This window comes from Jaculus jaculus, chromosome 10 (assembly GCF_020740685.1).
Source record: "Jaculus jaculus isolate mJacJac1 chromosome 10, mJacJac1.mat.Y.cur, whole genome shotgun sequence".
Taxonomy (NCBI): Eukaryota; Metazoa; Chordata; class Mammalia; order Rodentia; family Dipodidae; genus Jaculus; species Jaculus jaculus.
Genome location: NC_059111.1, coordinates 13,720,065 through 13,738,063, shown reverse-complemented (window position 1 = coordinate 13,738,063; position 17,999 = coordinate 13,720,065). Strand labels below are relative to the sequence as shown.

General features: G+C 42.3%; 1 protein-coding gene across 4 annotated transcripts in view; it reads right to left on the bottom strand.

Annotated features, from left to right (window-relative positions):
* Positions 1-238: 238 nt before the first annotated feature.
* The window catches only part of Zwilch (zwilch kinetochore protein), a 39,731-nt gene continuing 21,970 nt past the window's right edge, over positions 239-17,999 (bottom strand). For all 4 annotated transcript variants that reach the window (XM_045160850.1, XM_045160852.1, XM_045160853.1 and 1 more), the window contains 8 exons: positions 17,211-17,310; positions 16,478-16,557; positions 13,417-13,573; positions 12,239-12,267; positions 9,546-9,682; positions 7,244-7,339; positions 4,686-4,798; positions 239-350 (listed from right to left, as the gene is read on the bottom strand). In XM_045160850.1, the coding sequence (XP_045016785.1) occupies positions 262-350; positions 4,686-4,798; positions 7,244-7,339; positions 9,546-9,682; positions 12,239-12,267; positions 13,417-13,573; positions 16,478-16,557; positions 17,211-17,310 (801 nt within the window). In that variant the 3' untranslated portion in view covers positions 239-261. The remainder of the gene's footprint in view (positions 351-4,685; positions 4,799-7,243; positions 7,340-9,545; positions 9,683-12,238; positions 12,268-13,416; positions 13,574-16,477; positions 16,558-17,210; positions 17,311-17,999) is intronic.

Genomic DNA, 17,999 nt, shown 5'->3' with positions numbered 1-17,999 from the left:
TACCACTCAAAATTTTGTTTCATTTCTCTAGTTTTAGAATTAAACTGACCTATTAAGTTGTCAACCAAAGGTATACAGGAAATAAAGAAATGCACTACTAAGTAATATCTGGTAAGTTTTCGTGGGATAACTAACAAATAATCCATACTTCCAATGTACTAGACCAACACTTACAATGTAGAAATAACTGAAACACAGTAACTTAATACATTATGTGGCATTTGGAGAAAACACATACCTGACCAGGGACCCCTGAGCACTTTACTTGAAATGCACCTGGCTGCAAGTAAGCATGCTGGTAAAGGGTGTCCTCTCTTCCAGACTACCGTTTAGTGTAGATTCAGAAAAATCTGCAACCAGAAAGACAGTGAGGTCAGAATTGCTTAGTACTCATGGTGTTTCTACCATGCACAATGCAGAATTTCTGACAACACAGTAACTGAGAGGTGGTGTGAAAGTCAGCCAGGACAATTCATTTAAACCCCTTTGGCCCATTTAAAACATGGCATAGCAACCCAAGTAGTAGATTTTTAATAAATAAATAAATGTCCATTTCCTAAACAACTGCTTTATTTTTTTATGCCACAACATTTTCTTTTCTTTTCTGTTTATTTGGGGGTGGAGGGTTGGGGTATGGTCTCCCTCTAGTCCAGGCTGATCTGGAATTCACTATGTAGTCTTAGGCTGGCCTTGAACTAAGAGTAATCTTTCTACCTCTGTCTCCTTAGTGCTGGGATTAAATGTGTGCATCACCACACCCTGTTCTGTACTTCATTTTAAAATATTTTTTGTTTATTTTTATTTATTTATTTGAGAGTGACAGAGAGAAAGAGGCAGATAGAGAGACAGAATGGGCATGCAGGGCCTCCAGCCACTGCAAATGAACTCTAGATGTGTGCGCCCCCTTGTGCATCTGGGGAATCAAGCCTCGAACAGGGGTTCATAGGCTTCACAGGCAAGCGCTTCACCACCTCTCTAGCCCCTGAACTTCATTTTTGACTATGCTTATCTTACTCCAAAATAATTCAAGGGCTGGAGAGTTGGCTTAGCAGTTAAAGCACCTGCCTGCAAAGCCTAAGGATCCAGAGTCAGTTTCCCAGTATGCATGTAAGCTATATGCACAATGTGGTACATGTGTTTTGAGTTTGTTTGCAGTGGCTGGAGGCCATGGCGTGCCCATTCTCTCTATCTGGCTCTCTCTCCCCCTCAGGTAAGTAAATACATAAATAAATATTTTAAAAAATTCAAATATACAAAAGAGTACAATGGTAGGGTGAATCTTATGTACTCATCACTAGATTTCATCAGCCAACAACATTTTGCAAATCTCTCTCTTTTTTTTTATTTTTTCAAAGTAGGGTTTCACTCTAGCCCACGCTGGCCTGGAATTCACTATGTAGTCTCAGGGTAGCCTTGAACTCACTGAGATCCTCCAACTCTGCCTCTTGAGTGCTAGGATTGAAGGCTTGCATGTGTCCTCGGCCTTCTCTTTAGTTTTTATTAGTTATGCTGTTCATGGAAGTTTTTCTTTTTTTTTTTTTTTAATCCATAATACTGCCCTGTACTAGTTGAAAAGGCTTTTATTGAGCTGGAGAGATGGTTTAGCGGTTAAAATGCTTGCCTGAGAAGCTTGAGGACCCAGGTTTGATTCCTGAGAACCCAGGTAAACCATATTACACAAGGTGGCTCATGCTGAGAGGGACTGGGCCCCTGAAAGTATAAAAGGCAAAAAATTGCTAAAATTTTGTCTCTTGTCTAGACGTGTTTTTCCACAAGCAACCTGGACCATACTTTCCCTATGGTATCTATCTCTCAGAATGGAAATTCTACTTAGGACCTATAGCCTTAGAGCTTGACAAAGCTATTTTTATTTTCCCTCTCAAAGAATGACCATTGTCTGGGCATGGTGTCTCACACCTTTAATCCCAGCACTTGGGAGGTCAAGGAAGGAGAATCACCATGAGTTTGTGGCCATCCTGAGACTACAGAGTGAATTCCAGGTCAGTCTGGGCTATACTGAGACCCTACTTTGAAAAAAAAAAAAAAAAGAATGAATACTGTTTTCCAAAATTAAATGGTCAAATCAGCATTCAGCTGAGAGCACATCAACTTCTTTGTAGGTCAATGTTTTGGTTTCCATATTGTCATCATTATCACGATCATTTACTGAGTGCTCAGTGGGTAGGCAGCACTCTACTGAACACTGTGTTTCACCTCATTAACTCCAAATCATTATTGTCTCTTCATAAAGCAGCTAAAAGTATACTTTTCTCTTAGGTCTCCCGACTTTTGATGCCAACTGTTTTACTCAAGAGCATGACATTAGATCTACTGAAGTGCTACTTGTTCACCAAGTTCTTGGGGGGGGGGGCTCTAACTTCTGTAAGTGTATACATACATATTTTCGGCATAAATAAATCATAATTTAAGCCAGGCATGGTGGTGCACCCCTTTAATCCCAGCACTTGGGAAGCAGAGGTATGAGGATTGCCATGAATTCGAGGTCACCTGGAGACTACATAGTGAATTCAAGGTCAGCTTGGGCTAGAGTTAAGACCCTACCTTGAAAACCCAAAAATCATACTGTAGTTGTTTGTTTTTTCCTTTTTGGAGGGTGTGGTTGGGACAAGGTCTCATGTGGTCCAGGCTGGCCTTGAGCTCATTCTACAGCCAAAAATGATTCTGACATCCTTTCCACCTCCCGTGCACTGGGATTACAGGTTTGTACCACCCTGCATAGCCATAACTGACTTTCACTGAAGAAGTTCTAAACACAGTAGGATATATGACAGTGTCATATATACTGATCATCTCAGTACTTGGTAGCTGGAGGTAGGCGGATGCTACAAATGCGAGCCAGCCAAGGTCAGCACAGAGAGGCCTATAACAGTTACTTCGCAAGGACCTGTCTTAAAAAAAAAATATACAACAAGGAGGCTAGGTTATAAATTTCAAGCCAAACTTGTGTGAGTACATTTCCAAGGACACATAAATATAAGATCTGACAAATTTCTTTTTGCCATGAGAAGTCAATGGGCATGGAGATGAGGAGTCCACAGGTGTTTCACAAAGGAAGGCTTGGGCTGGGTGTGGTGGCGCACGCCTTTAATCCCAGCACTTGGAAGGCAGAGGCAGGAGGATTACCATGAGTTCTAGGCCATCTTGAGACTACATAGGGAGTTCCAGGTCAGCCTGGGCTAGAGTGAGACCCTACCTCAACCCCCAACCCCCTCCCCCCAAAAAAAGAAGGAGGAAGATTTAGTGGGCTAGTTAATTTATACAAAGGCCTGAAGAGACCTTTTTTAAAATTTTTTTCAAGGTAGGGTCTTAGTCTGGTCCAGGCTGACCTGGAACTGATTATGTAGTCTCAAGGTGGCCTCGAACTCAAGGTGATCCTGTATCCTCTGCCTCCCAAGTGCTAGGAGTAAAGGTATATACCACCATACCTGGCTAAGAAACATTTTTTTGTTAGAGAGAGAACTGGCACACCAGGGCCTCAGTCACTGCAATCAAACTCCAGATGCTTGTGCCACCTAGTGCACATATGTGACCTTGTACATGTGTCACCTTTGTGTGCCTGGCTTACGTGAGATCTGGAGAGATTGAACATAGGTCCTTAGGCTTTACAGGAAAGCACCTTAACTACTAAGCCATCTCTCCAACTCTAAGAGACATTTTTTTTTGTTTTTTCAAGGTGGGGTCTCACTGTAGCCCAGGCTGACCTAGAATTCACTCTGTAGTCTCAGGGTGGCCTCTAACTCACAGTTATCTTCCTACCTCTGCCTCCTGAGTGCTAGGATTACAGGAATGTGCCACCATGCCCAAGCCTAAGAGACATTTTTTGACAAACCCAAACCCAGGTCAACTCTGTTTTTAAAATTATAGACAGACAGAGGGGTGGGGGAGGGGAAGAATATGAATGAATGGGCATGGCATGCCAGGGCCTCTTCATTGCACATGAAGTTCAGACCCAAGTGCCACTTACTTTGTGTATCTGGCTTTATACATAGGTATTGGGGAATAAAACCCATGAAGGCAGACATTGTAAGCCATCTTTTTTTTTTTTAAATTTATTTATTTATTTGAGAGCGACAGACACAGATAGAAAGACAGATAGAGGGAGAGAGAGAGAGAATGGGCACGCCAGGGCTTCCAGCCTCTGCAAACGAACTCCAGATGCGTGCGCCCCCTTGTGCATCCGGCTAACGTGGGACCTGGGGAACCGAGCCTCGAACCGGGGTCCTTAGGCTTCACAGGCAAGCGCTTAACCGCTAAGCCATCTCTCCAGCCCTGTAAGTCATCTTTTTAGCCTCACTTATAAACATTTTTTTTTCTTAATTTTCTTTGAGATAGTCTTGCTCAGCCCAGGCTGACCTGGAATTCACTTTGTAGTCTCAGCTAAGCACATCTGTTTAAGTTGGGCCTGGTGTGGTGGCGCACGTCTTTAATCCCAGCACTCGGGAGGCAGAGGTAGGAGGATCACCTTGAGTTTGAGGCCACCCTGAGACTACAGAGTGAATTCCAGGTCAGCCTGGGCTACAGTGAGACCCTACCTTAAGAAACCAAATCAAACCAAAACAACAAAAACAAAAAGCTGTGTTGTATGCCTATAATTTGGGAAAATTATTTAAAAGTGGGCACAAGAGTTGTAATAATGATTTTTCCCACTAAGGTTACATATTTACCAAGTTTGTGAAGAGTCAGATGGTCCACAGGTGAGGTGTCACTCAGCTGCCAAACTGTTTTCACCTTCTTTTGACTACTACTTATTTCTACTCTCCATTTCTGTGGCTTCTCACTAAGGGGGAAAAAATCAAAAGAAACAAATTTAGGGCTGGAGGGATGGCTCAGCAGTTAAAGGTGCTTGCTTGCAAAGTCTACCAGTGCAGGTTCAATTCCTGAGATCTCACATAAGGCCAGGTGCACAAAGTGGCATTGTGTTTGGAGTCTGCAGTGAAGAGAGGCCTTGTTGAGTCCACACCCTCTCTCCACCTCACAAAAGAAAAACCAATGCTGTTAGTGTGCTGGCCATGGTGGCACAGGCCTTTAGTCTCCTAGTACTCAGGAGGCTGAGGTAGGAGGAGAATTACCACACGTTGGAGACCAGCCTGGCTAAAGTGAGAAACTGCTTAAAAAAATTTTTTTATACACACACACACACACACACACACACACACACACACACACACACGGCTGGAGAGATAGCTTAGCAGTCAACGCATTTGCCTGCAAAGGCAAAGGACCCAAGTTCAATTCCTCAGGACCCATGTAAACCAGATGTACAAGATGGTACATGTGTCTGGATGCCTTGGCGTGCCCATGCTCTCTCTGCCTTTCTCTCTCTCTTTCAAATAAATAAAAATAAAAAATTACAAAAATAAATAAACAAAATATACTGTGCTGGGTGTGGTGGTACACACCTTTAATCCCAGCACTTGGGAGGCAGAAGTAGAAGGATCTCTGTGAGTTCAAGGCCCCCCTGAGCTACAGTGAGACCCTACCTCAAAATAAATAAATAAAAATAAAGTTTGCTACTGAGATTGGAAAGATTGAACAAAGGAAAACCATCTGATTGTTTTCTCAGTGCAAGGTTCAATATAGATTCACTTTTCTGGGAGGCTTGCAAAATACCATATTATGGGCTGGAAAGATGGCCCAGTGGTTAAAGGTGTTTGCTTATAAAACCTGACAGCCCAGATTCAATTCCCCAATAACCATGTAAAGTCAGATGCACAAAGTGGAGTATGCATCTACAACTCATCTGCAGTGGCTGGAGGCCCAGGCATGCCCATAGTTCCGCCCCCCTTTTTCTCTCTCAAATAAATTAAAACTTTTTTTTTTTTATTTGAGAGTGACAGGCATAGAGAGAAAGAGGCAGAGAGAGAGAGAGAATGGGCGCGACAGGGCCTCCAGCCACTGCAAATGAACTCCAGATGCGTGCCCCCCTTGTGCATCTGGCTAATGTGGGTCCTGGGGAATTGAGCCTTGAACTGGGGTCCTTAGGCTTCACAGGCAAGCACTTAACCACTAAGCCATCTTTCCAGCCCTAAATAAAAACTTTTTTTTTTTCAAAGCATAAACATTTTATTCCTATGTGGTCTCATAATAGTAATAACTTATGCATACTTTTACAAAATACTTAACGCTATGTCAAAATGACTTTCCAGGTTGTTACAATGTCACCATAAAAATAATTTTCCTTCCTTCAAAAATACATTTCTGTCAGGCATGGTGGTACACACCTATAATCCCAGCTGCTGAAGAGGCTGAGGCAAGAGGACCACAAGTTTGAGGCCAGCTTGGTCAAATTAGTGACACAGTCTTAATCCTGTCCAGATTCATCCATTTTCCTGCAAATTTCATAACTTCATTTTTCTTTACCACTGCGTAGAACTCCATTGTGTAAATGTGCGATATCTTTATTATCCACTCATCAGTTGAGGGACATCTAGGCTGGTTCCATTTCCCAGCTATTGTGAATTGAGCAGCCATAAACATGGTTGAGCAAGTATCTCTAAGGCAGTGAGAGAATCCTTAGGATATATGCCTAGGAGTGCTATAGCTGCGTCATATGGTAGATCTACCTAAATAAAAACTTTTTGTTGTTAATAAATAAATAAATAAATAAATAAATAAATAAATAAATCAAGTTTGCTGGTATCTAGGTATGACGGCATGCCCCTGAAATCCTAGACTGGGGAGACTGAGGCAGCAGACTGTGAAGTTGGAGGCCAACCTATGGCAACAGCCAGTCTCATAAAAATAAAATAAAAAAGCCATTTGTGACCTTTGGCAGCACTTTCAGAGTGCTGTCAGGAATGTGACATTGCAAGAACCTTATACATGTGGAGGAGAAGTCAGGGAGCCAACATCTGCAGTAGCCTCAGTGTCCACATGGATGACCAACCACATTCCTGCAGCCGTACATGACCTTGGCCACGCCATCCCTATCCTCAACATTTTCTCCCAACCTCTCACCCTCCCCTCCACCCGTGTGTGTACTTCTCTATTTTGTGAAAGAACTGCAATTAAGACCAAAATGGAAACAGAGGCTCAAAGTCTAGATACATACCCTTGCAGAAGGAAGAGGGAGAACGATCAGACACTAATCAGAGAGCAGGACACAGATTAGGGTTCAGGGCTTAAGCAGTGCTGGATCATGCAGTCCCCATGGAAAATGGACTCCACAATTGCCAAGAACCATGGCAGCACACAAGACACAGCTTAAGACTGAATTTCTTACCTTTGATAGAAGTTTTTAATAGCAGCTGGTCTGACCGGCTGCTGGAAAACGTGTTGTTCATCTAGAGGATTTTGCTTATAATACTTTATGCAGGATCTGAAAAGAAAAAAAAAAGCACCTCTTTTAAGAAATAGGTCTGCAATGGAATACTCAGGAGCCATAGATTGTTACTAGAAAATTTTCAGTGCCAGAGATGGGATACCTTCCAGTGAGTTGCTGGCCAGGGCAGAACCTGATGCCCTTGCCAAGGCTCTTGGTTTCCGACCAGGAGTAGATGATAAAACCCTATTGCTGAAGACTCCACATACTTGGGGTGCAAGGCCACTGAGAAATCCTGCTAGAACTGAGCTGAAAACCCCTTCCATGTAGACCAGCTGACAGAAAGCTAGAAAAAGCCATTCTGCATGCAGTTCAATTGGACAGAGAGAAATCACCAGTGAAGATACTCAACAGTGGATACTGCTTACTTAAATTTGGCCACCCAGGCCAAATGAGCCAACGGGTGCAATAGTGGCACATCTGTCATGGTGGAAACCAACTGCTCTCTAATTGGACTGGAGGCCCACTCCATGGGAGGGAATACATCCCTGATACTGAAAACCTACAACAGGGGTAGTCATGAGCCCTAGGGGTGCAACGTCTGCTGCTGTCTGGCTAAATAAATATACTATGGTCATCAAACTACCTGGTAAGCACTTCTCTTAATGTTCATAACCATATGCTATTTCTACTCTCACTTTTGGTTAGAGAAGCATCTCTTTTCAGATGGCAGTGACCTTGGGATGACTCAGAAGGCACCATGGTGCTGAGAAGCAGTGACAGAGGAGTGCTCAGCACTGCAATATCTCTATCACACCTTCCAAGGCTCAGGGTCCATTGTGGTAGAGGAGACAGAAAGAATGTAAGAGCCAAAGGAAGGGTAGGACTCCTTACAATGTGCTCCTCAAGACCCAAAACGGCCTGGATATCCATAACCTCACAGTGCCTGACACTACCTACACAAGACCATCATAAGAGGAGGAAAAGATCATGACATCAAAATAAAAGAGAGACTGGCTGAGAGGGGATGGGGATATGATGGAGAGAGGAGTTTCAAAGGGCGGGGGGGGGGGGGAGAGAATTACCATGGGATATTGTTTACAATTATGGAAGTTGCCAATAAAAAAATTAAATTAAAAAAAAAAAAAAGAAAAAGCTGGGCTTGGTGGAACACACCTTTAATCCCAACACTCTGGAGGCAGAGGTAGGAGGATCACCAAGAGTTTGTGGCCACTCTGAGAGTACATAGTTAATTCCAAGTCAGCCTGGACCAGAGTGAGATTCTGCCTTGGGGGGCGGAGGGAGAAAAAGACAGAGTCTGGGCTGGAGAGATGGCTTCATGGTTAAGGCACTTACCTGCAAAGGCAAAGGACCCAGGTTCAATTTCCCAGGACCCACGTAAGCCAGATGCCCAAAGTGGCACATGTGTCTGGAGTTCCTTTGCAGTGGCGAAAGGCCCTGGTGCACCACTTCTCTCTCCCTCTCCCTCCCTCCCTCTCTCTCTATCTACTCTTTCTCCCTCTCAAATAAATAAATAATAAATAAAACTTTAAAAAAGGAAAAAGGTCTAAAGCATAGAGGCTTTTTAGTCTGGAGAAACATTTTACTAAGTACCATTAACTACACTTTCAATAAAAAGAATTATTTCAGGGCTGGAGAGATGGCTTAGTGATTAAGGCACTTGTGTGCAAAGCCAAAGGCCCCAGGTTCTATTCCCCATTACCCGTATAAGCCAGATGCACAAGGTGGCTCATACATCTGGAGTTCACTTGCAATGGCTGGAGGCCCTGAAGTGACTATTTTTTTTTCTCTCTCTCCCTATTTGCCTCTTTCTCCCTCCCTCCCTCTCAAATAAATAAATTAAAAATAAAATATTAAAAAAAGAAAAGACCTGGGCACAGTGGTACACACCTTTAATCCCAGTATTCAAGAGGCAGAGGTAGGAGGAATTCCATGAGTTAGAGGCCACACTGAGACTACATAGTAGCCTGGACTAGAGAGAGACCCTACCTTGAAATTAAAAAATTTAAAAAAAAAGAAACACAAGAAAGAATGATTTCAGCTGGGTATAGTGGCACACACCTTTAATCCTAGCACTTGAGAGGCAGAGGCAGGAGGATCACTGTGAGTTCAAGGCCATCCTGGGACTAGACTATACAGTGAACTCCATGTTAGCCTGGGTTAGAGTGAGACCCTACCTCAAAAAGCAAGCAAACAAACAAAAAAACTAAAAACAACCAAACAAACAGAAGGCAACACTTACTGTGTTAAGGAAAACAGGAGCTCATGTTGCGGTTTAATGAAGAGCATGCAGCTGACTAGTACTTCTAAAATATGATGGAGCTTTTGTACATGGCAAACCTGTTCTTGTGCATCTCCGGATGGAGAAATGAAGTACTCCTGGAATGAAAAGAAGTGTAAGCAAAACAGAGTTGAAAAATAAACAGAAATGTTGGGCCACGGTGGTGTACACCTTTAATCCCAGTACTCAGAGACACAGGCAAGAGGATCACTGTGAGTTCCAGGCCACCCTGAGACTACACACTGAATTCCAGGTCAGCCTGGGCTAGAATGAGATCCTCACTCGAAAAAGAAAAAAAAAAGGGGGGGGGGGTAAGTAAATAAAATAAGCAGACTCTGGAAAAATATGGGTATGCCCCTTGTAGTTAAGTTTGATCATAGGGAGGAAAAAAGGAAGAGAATTTACCTTTCATTATTACTATTTGAACCCGAGTCCTTTGGCTTTGCAAGCAAGTGCCTTAACTGCTAAGCTATCTTTCCAGCCCCTCATTATTATTATTTTAAAATTAAACTATAAGTCTTCACTGAGAATATTATATGCAAAAACATATATACATTCTTTTCTCTCTGATAAGGTAAATTATGGGCTGCTTTACTGAGAGAGTACAAGTGAGTAGTTAAAACCATCCAACCATACCCCACAATCTCCCGACGATCCTGAACCTCACTATACACATGCTGATTTGACAGACATGCCCATTTCTAACTCCTGATCCTCCTGCCTCTTCAGCAATACTCTACCGGCATGCACCATTACTACTCACTAGACATGCCTGTTTCTTCAAAGAAGACAGTAAGGAAGCATGGGGTACTGAGAAATTACTTGGGTGTGTCGACAGCTTCCACTCTCACCTATTGCTGGTATTGATACAGACGCTTAGCAAGTCATGACAGCATCATAAGACTTCCTCATCCTACTTCTGAGACTGTGCTGCTTTGATTCAGGTGTCCCCCATAAACTTAGCTGTTCTGAATGCTGGGTTCCCAGCTGATGGAGATTTGGGAATTAACGCCTCCTGGAGGCAGTGTATGGTCGGGGGTGGGCTTATGGTGTTTTAGCCAGTGTCCCCTTGCCAGTTTGGCACACTCTCCTGTTCCTGTTGTCCACCTGACGTTGGCCAGGGGGTGATGTCCACCCTCTGCTCATGCCATCTTCTTTCTCTGCCATCATGGAGCTTCCCCCTTGAGTCTGTAAGCCAAAATACACCCCCCCACACACACAAGGTGCTCTTTGCCGGTTGATTTCTGTCAGCAACATGAACCTGACTGCAACAGAGACTGACCCTAATAATCTATAGTCAGCATAAGATGAATTTGATGATGGCCACCAAGACTCCAGCCCCTTGGAGTACAGACATATCTTGTACAATTTCTTTTCTTTTCTTTTTTCTTTTTTTGGTTTTTCGAGGTAGGGTCTCACTCTAGCCCAGGCTGACCTGGAATTCACTATGGAGTCTCAGGGTGGCCTCAAACTCACGGCGATCCTCCTACTTCTGCCTCCCGAGTGCTGGGATTAAAGGCGTGTGCCACCACGCCTGGCTAAATTTCTTTTCTTTTTGTTTTTTTTCCTCACTCTACCCCGAGATGACCTGGAATTCACTCTGTAGTCTCAGGCGGATCTTGAACTCACAGTGATCCCCCTACCTCCACAACCCAAGTGCTGTGATTAAAGGTGTGCGCCACCACACTCAGCTAATCCCCCTTTGGATTAGTACATAGTTTTTGTTGTGTGTGTGTGTGTGTGTGTGTGTTTTAGGAAGAGTTTCCCGCAAGCCCAGGCTGACCTGTAATTCATTATATAGCCTCAGGGTGGCCTCGAACTAATGGTGCTCCTCCTACCTCTATTTGTGACACAAACCTGGCAGTAGAATCCTATGATGTTTCCATGTTCTGAGCTCACTCACAGGAAAGAAATTACACAAGGAATGTGCAAGGTGGCACACACCTTTAATCCCAGCACTCAGGAGGTAGGAGGATCACCTGGCTAGAGAGAGACCCTTATTTGAAGAAAAAAAGAGGGGGGGGCGATTGGAGAGATGGCTTAGCAGTTAAGGTGTTTGTCTACCAAGCCAAAGGATCCTGGTTCGACTCTCCAGGACCCACGTAAGCCAGATGCACAAGGGGGCGCACGCATCTGGAGTTCGTTTGCAGTGGCTGTAGGGCCTGGTGTGCCCATTCATACACACTCTCTCTCTGCCTCTTTCTCTCTTTCAAATAAATAAATTAATTAAATATATTAAAAGAAAAAAAAAAGTGAGATTACTGGCTGGTCATTTTACTAACCCAATCAAGGAGCTCTGCAGAAGACAGAGGTGTGCAGGAGAAGCTCTTCTGCTTACCAAGTGGGGAAAGCTGCATGATAAAGGCTGAGACATATCTAGGATCTGAAGTTGGTCTTGAACCAATACAATAAAGTACATCACCCTCCCAAAATACAATTATGTATTAGTATCATAAATGCACAGAGAACGAGAACCAATACCAAATACGCTACTTTTTCATTTGTTTTAGTGGGCAGTAATAACTAAAGACATCATTTATCTCACTGATTCTTCCTAGGACCTGGGACAGAGCTGACACATTACAGGTACTTACTAACTGTATGCAGGATGACTGGATAGGATCAATATTTGAATTAAAAAAAAATAAACTCACCAAATGATTCAAAGATGCAAGTTCCTGACCTATCAAGAAAAACACATATAGTCAAACTCTAGGAACTTTCCTTGAAATATTAAAGAACCAAAGTAAAAATTTTTCTTAGTTCATCCATTAAAGATATGATCATGCTAAACAGTCCACACAAGAGACCAACTTTTCTGGAATATTATACCATAAATACCTATCAGTATTTATTCTAAAATTAATCACAGCCTACCCATAATAAAACTTGCCAAGTTTTAGGTATTAAAACATTTCATAAAAGGTTTCACTTGGGGGCTGGAGAGATGGCTTAGTGGTTAAGCACTCACCTGTGAAGCCTAAAGACACCGGTTCGAGGCTTGATTCCCCAGGACCCACATTAGCCAGATGCACAAAGGGGTGCACTCATCTGGAGTTTATTTGCAGTGGCTGGAGGCCCTGGCATGCCCATTCTCTTTCTCTCTCACACACACTCTCAAATAAATAAATAAAGATAAAACAAAACAAAAAAAATTAAAAAAAAAAAGTTTTCACTTGGGCTGGAGAGATGGCTTAGTGGTTAAGGTGCTTGCCTACAAAACCTAAGGACCCAGATTTGATTCTCCAGAACCCACATAAGCCAGATGTACATGGTGGTACATATGTGTGAAATTTGTTTGTAATGACTGGAGGCCCTGGCACATCCATTCTTTCCTTTCTCTCTGAAAAATAAATTTTAAAAAATTAAAGAAAGGTTTCACTTAATCTCACAGAACCTCAAATGCATGAACTAAAAGCAAGTAAACAAAACTATCACCATATTTAATCTAATATTTTTACTGAGTAGAAATAGGCTCAGAAAAGAGAAACACTTGTCTCAGTCAACAGGGGCAAAGCCAGGGCTACAGATGACTAGAAGGCAAATCCTGAAACTGGGTGTGGTGGTGCACACCTTTAATCCCAGCACTCAGGAGGCAGAGGTAGGAGGATCACTGTGAGTTCAAGGCCACCCTGAGACAACATAGTGAATTTCAGGTCAGCCTGGGCTAGAGCAAAACCCTACCTCGAAATACCAAAACAAAAACAACAACAACAATAAAAACAAAACCAGAAAACAAAAAACAAACAAACAGAAGAAGCAGGTAAATGTGAGAGGACCTGTGATGGTGCTGACAGGCTTTCTAAATTTATGACATGGGAAAGGAGCTTACCTATAAAAAAACTGACATAATCTCTTTTCAGTTTGTCCAAACCAATTTCCAAAGCCATCTGAAGTGGAAGTGTTCCAGTGAGAGAAACCGTGTCCATGGTGCCATGGTAAGACTGATGAATGAGCTTACTTAGTAAGCTGTTACTGCCACTATGGAGCTAGAAATCAAGAAAGCGTTATTAAATCCTAAATATAAGTATAAATGACTTCAACAAGCAGAAGATATTAGGTACAAGTTAAAAATCATAACCTTACATTTGTGTCTCCTGACACAATTGTTGAACAGAAGACTCCAAGTTATGAACATGACAGTGTACAATACCATTCCTGCTTCATGTGTTTGAACAAAGCAGCTAAGAAGGCTTTAACTTACCACCCCTCAGTGGTCAATTTGACCTCACCAATGGTGAGAGTTGGCCCATGGAAGTTTTACAAGGGAGCCCTCTCCCCTCCTCCTTCCTGATGTGGGCATCTGTTCTGAACTCCACACCCTGCCCTACACTGCACTCTGCTGCGGCAGGAACACAAAGCTCTGCCCTCAGACCTTCGAGCACACGTCGTAATTCCTTTTCACCTCATGAGCCAAATTACAAATGAGGAAGAGTTAGGAACTGAGGTCTTACATGTTCCAAACACTAAATCATTCCTTTAAACATACACGTCACCTTCCTACGCCTTCCTTGTGCAGGTTTTAACTTTCATCAGTATCCTTTGATTTCCTCTTTTGAAAACTAGTTTCCCTTGTTTTCATTCTTTGCACACAGTAGGATCCTACTAGTAAACACCTAACAAGCACAGAAAGTCTGAAGAAGAGATTTCAATGAAAAAGAAAACAGTCCCTGCCTTTAATCCCAGCACTCGTACGGCAGAGATAGGAGGACTGCCATGAGTTCAAGTACAGCCAGAGACTACACAGTGAATTCCAGCTTCCAGGTTAGCTTGGGCTAGAGCAAGAGCCTACCTCAAAAAACAAAACAAAAAAACCACGTGGGGTGGGGAGGGGGGAGTAAAACAGCAGAACTACAAATGCTAGTTAAACAGAGCTTGTGTGACTGTGCTCTGGGGAACTTTTCTTATCTATGAAAATTTGTTTCTGTTTTTGGTGCTAGGGATTGAACTTAGAGCTTCATTCATTTATGAAAAACTTTAACTTTCAGCTGGGCATGGTGGTACATGTCTTTAATCCCAGCATTTGGGAGGCAGAGGTAGGAGGATCACTGTGAGTTTAAAGCTACCCTGAGACTACATAATGAATTCCAGGTCAGCCTGGGCTAGAGTAAGACCCTATCTCAAAAAAAAAAAAAAAAAAAAGAAGAGAAAAACTAAGTTTCATCACCATGAATTGGCAGCTACACTATTTAAAATGATTCCAAATAGACATTTTGGTTCATTGTAAAAGTAACACAAGCTCACCATGGAAACCTCACACAGCACAGCAATATATTATGGCAGTTTCCAAATATCTGTAAGACTCCCACCAGAGGTGGCTGCTACCAAGATTTAACCCAACTGTTCCCAGAGTTTTCCTTCTAAACGTACATCTCACAGTTATATATACAGATGCCTTGGTTTTTAGTGAATAGTAAAAGCATTTCTCCCTATCACTTGTTAGCACCATTTTTTAGCATTTTTTAATTCTATTATGTGGGTGTGCCATTATTAGTCATCTCATTAACAAGGAAAATTTAGGCCATTTACTAATTTTGTCTATATATAAATGTTATGGCCAGGCATGGTGGTGCACGCCTTAATCCTAGCACTTGGGAGGCAGAGGAAGAAGGACTGCCGTGAGTTCAAGGACACCCTGACTTCAAAGTGTATTCCAGGTTCCAGGTCAGCCTGGGCTAGAGCAAGACCGTATCTCAAAAAAACAAGCAAACAAAAAAAGCCATAACCATCCATGATACATAAAATCAATACATTTTTTTCTTTTTTCAAAGTAGGGTCTTGCTTTAGCCCAAACTGACCTGCAACCTGGAATTTACTATGTAGCCTCAGAGTGGCCTTGAGCTCACAGGGCTCCTTCTACCTCTACTTCCCATGTACTGGGACTAAAGGCATGCACCACCACACCCAGCTTTTTTTTTTTTTTTTTTTTTTGAGACAGGGTCTTACTACTGTAGCTTACACTGGCCTCTCCAACTTGTGTTCTCCAGCCTGTCTCTCAAATGCTAGGTGCAGGGGCAGGCACCACCAGGTCTGGTCTTGATACATGTCTTTGTATAAGAGTGCAGGATAGGTCCTAACAAAAGTATTATTGGTTCGAAGGGCATGCAACATTTACAGGATGTTAACTCACCATCAAAATGGCTTTAGAAAGAATATGCAGTTTTCTTTTTAATTTTTAAAAAATATTTTATTTTTCATTTGAGAGAGAGAATGAGTGGTCCTGGGCCTGTAGCCATGGCAAAGGAACTCCAGATATATGCACTACCTTGTGCATCTGGCTTACGTGGGTCCTGGGGAATTGAACCTAGGTTCTTTGGCTTTGCAGGCAAGTGCCTTAATCTCTAAGCCATCTCTCCAGCCCAAGTACCCAGTTTTTATTCACAGTAACATTACATGAAAATTCTCATCCACAGCACAGGTACAGTGTCAGTATGATTACAGATACTGAGCCAGGCACAAGTGCTTGAATTCATTAACCCATAACCACCACCATCAAGTAAGTATGGTTCCAATGCTCATGTCATAAACAAGGACAGTGAGGTACAGAGGTCAAGAAATCTCCCAGAGTTTGCTCAGCTAGAAGGTAACAGAGCTAGAACTCAAACTCTGGCTCTCAGCTCCTATGCCTGTGTGCTCACCCATCATGCTATTTTTTTCTTTTCTTTCTTTCTTTTTTTTTTTTTTGGTTTTTCGAAGTAGGGTCTTGCTGTAGCCCAGGCTGACCTGGAACACATGGTGATCCTCCTACCTCTGCCTCCTGAGTGCTGGGATTAAAGACATGCGCCACCACGCCTGGTCATCATGCTATTTTTGATTTGGTTTAGCTCTGTGCTTCTTTTACCTAAAATGCTGTGTCACTGAGAAAACATTCTAACCCATGCTACTCAACATACCCATGGCTGTATGTCCCCACGCTGCAGACTCTGGAGGATCAACGTGAAACACCTCACCAGGTCCTGGTACGAAACCACACCTTGAAAACCAAGTCACTAAAATTACTTTCATATCTCTACAGATAAAAATTAATTTTAGTGGTAAACAAATTAAATAGAAGACAAAAATCTGCACTTTATGGGCATGTGGGGGAATTTTAAAAGGCCAAAAAAAAAAAAAAAGATTTAATGCATTTCCGAAGAAAAACATCACTGAAATGCCAAATAATATATTTAGTACAATACTAAGAAATACCTTTTTTTCTTAATTGTAATTTTATTCAGGTTTATTTTGGTTTATATTAATATAAGTAAGAACCAAATAAGTTTTATTCTTTAAGAGACAGAAGAAAATAAACGATTTATGAAGACATTTATTTTGTCTTCAGCAGAATATACAAACCCATTATTAGAAACAAATTTAATAAAATAGGAACCAGACTTCTACACAAACTAAAAGTATACACTGGCAGGGCACGGTGGTTCATGCCTTTAATCCCAGCACGTGGGAGGCAAAAGTAGGAGGATTACTCTGAGTTCAAGACCACCCTGAGACTACAGAGTGAATTCTAGGTCAGCCTGGACTAGAGTGAGCCCCTACCTTGGAAAAACAAAACAGAACAAAAAAAAGTATACAATGTGTTATTTCAAACTCTTAAGTAGCAAAAAACACTTAATTATAGTGGATACTTACTGCTGCTCATTTTGCACCAAAGTTGTTCAACAAAATCGAGATCCTCGCGCACTGTGATGAGTACGGACCTATCAACTGCAGCAGCGTCGTGGTTCACTGTCTGAAAAAGAAGCCAGTTTCAGAACACTCAGTTTACTTGTGCACTTATTTTTATTTATTTGCACATGTGTGCATTCTAAGGTCTCTTGCAGCTACAAAGGAATGCCTGTTTGGCTTTACATGGATGGCTGGGGAATTGAACCTGGGTCAACAGACTTCGCAAAGCAAGCACCTTTAACCACTAAGCCATCTCAGTAGCTCCATTTACTTAATTAGTTTAAGTTGTTAAATTCTTCTCTGAGAAATTATGGATACATGAGCACACACAAAGAATGGTATTTATTTTCTACAATTCTGTAGTCACTAATAAAAAGACATACGTGAATAGGTAGGAAAAATTAGAGCCAGGTGTGGTAGCTCATGCCCATAGTCCTAACACAAGAGACTGAGGTAGGAGGATCCCCATGAAGAGCTCAAGGCCAGCCTGGGGTACAGAGGGAGTTCTAGGTCAGCCTAGAACAAAAAAATAATCAATGATGAAAAATTAAGTGATTTGAGGACTGGGGAGATGGTCTAGCAGTTAAAGGCGCTTGCTTGCCATTCTCCAGTACCCACAGAAAGCCATGTAGACACTGTGGAGCAAGCATATGAAGTCCATTCGCAGTGGGGAAAGGCAAGGACCCAGGTTTCATTCCCCAATATCCACATAAGCCAGATGCACATGGTGGTGCATGTGTCTGGAGTTGGTTT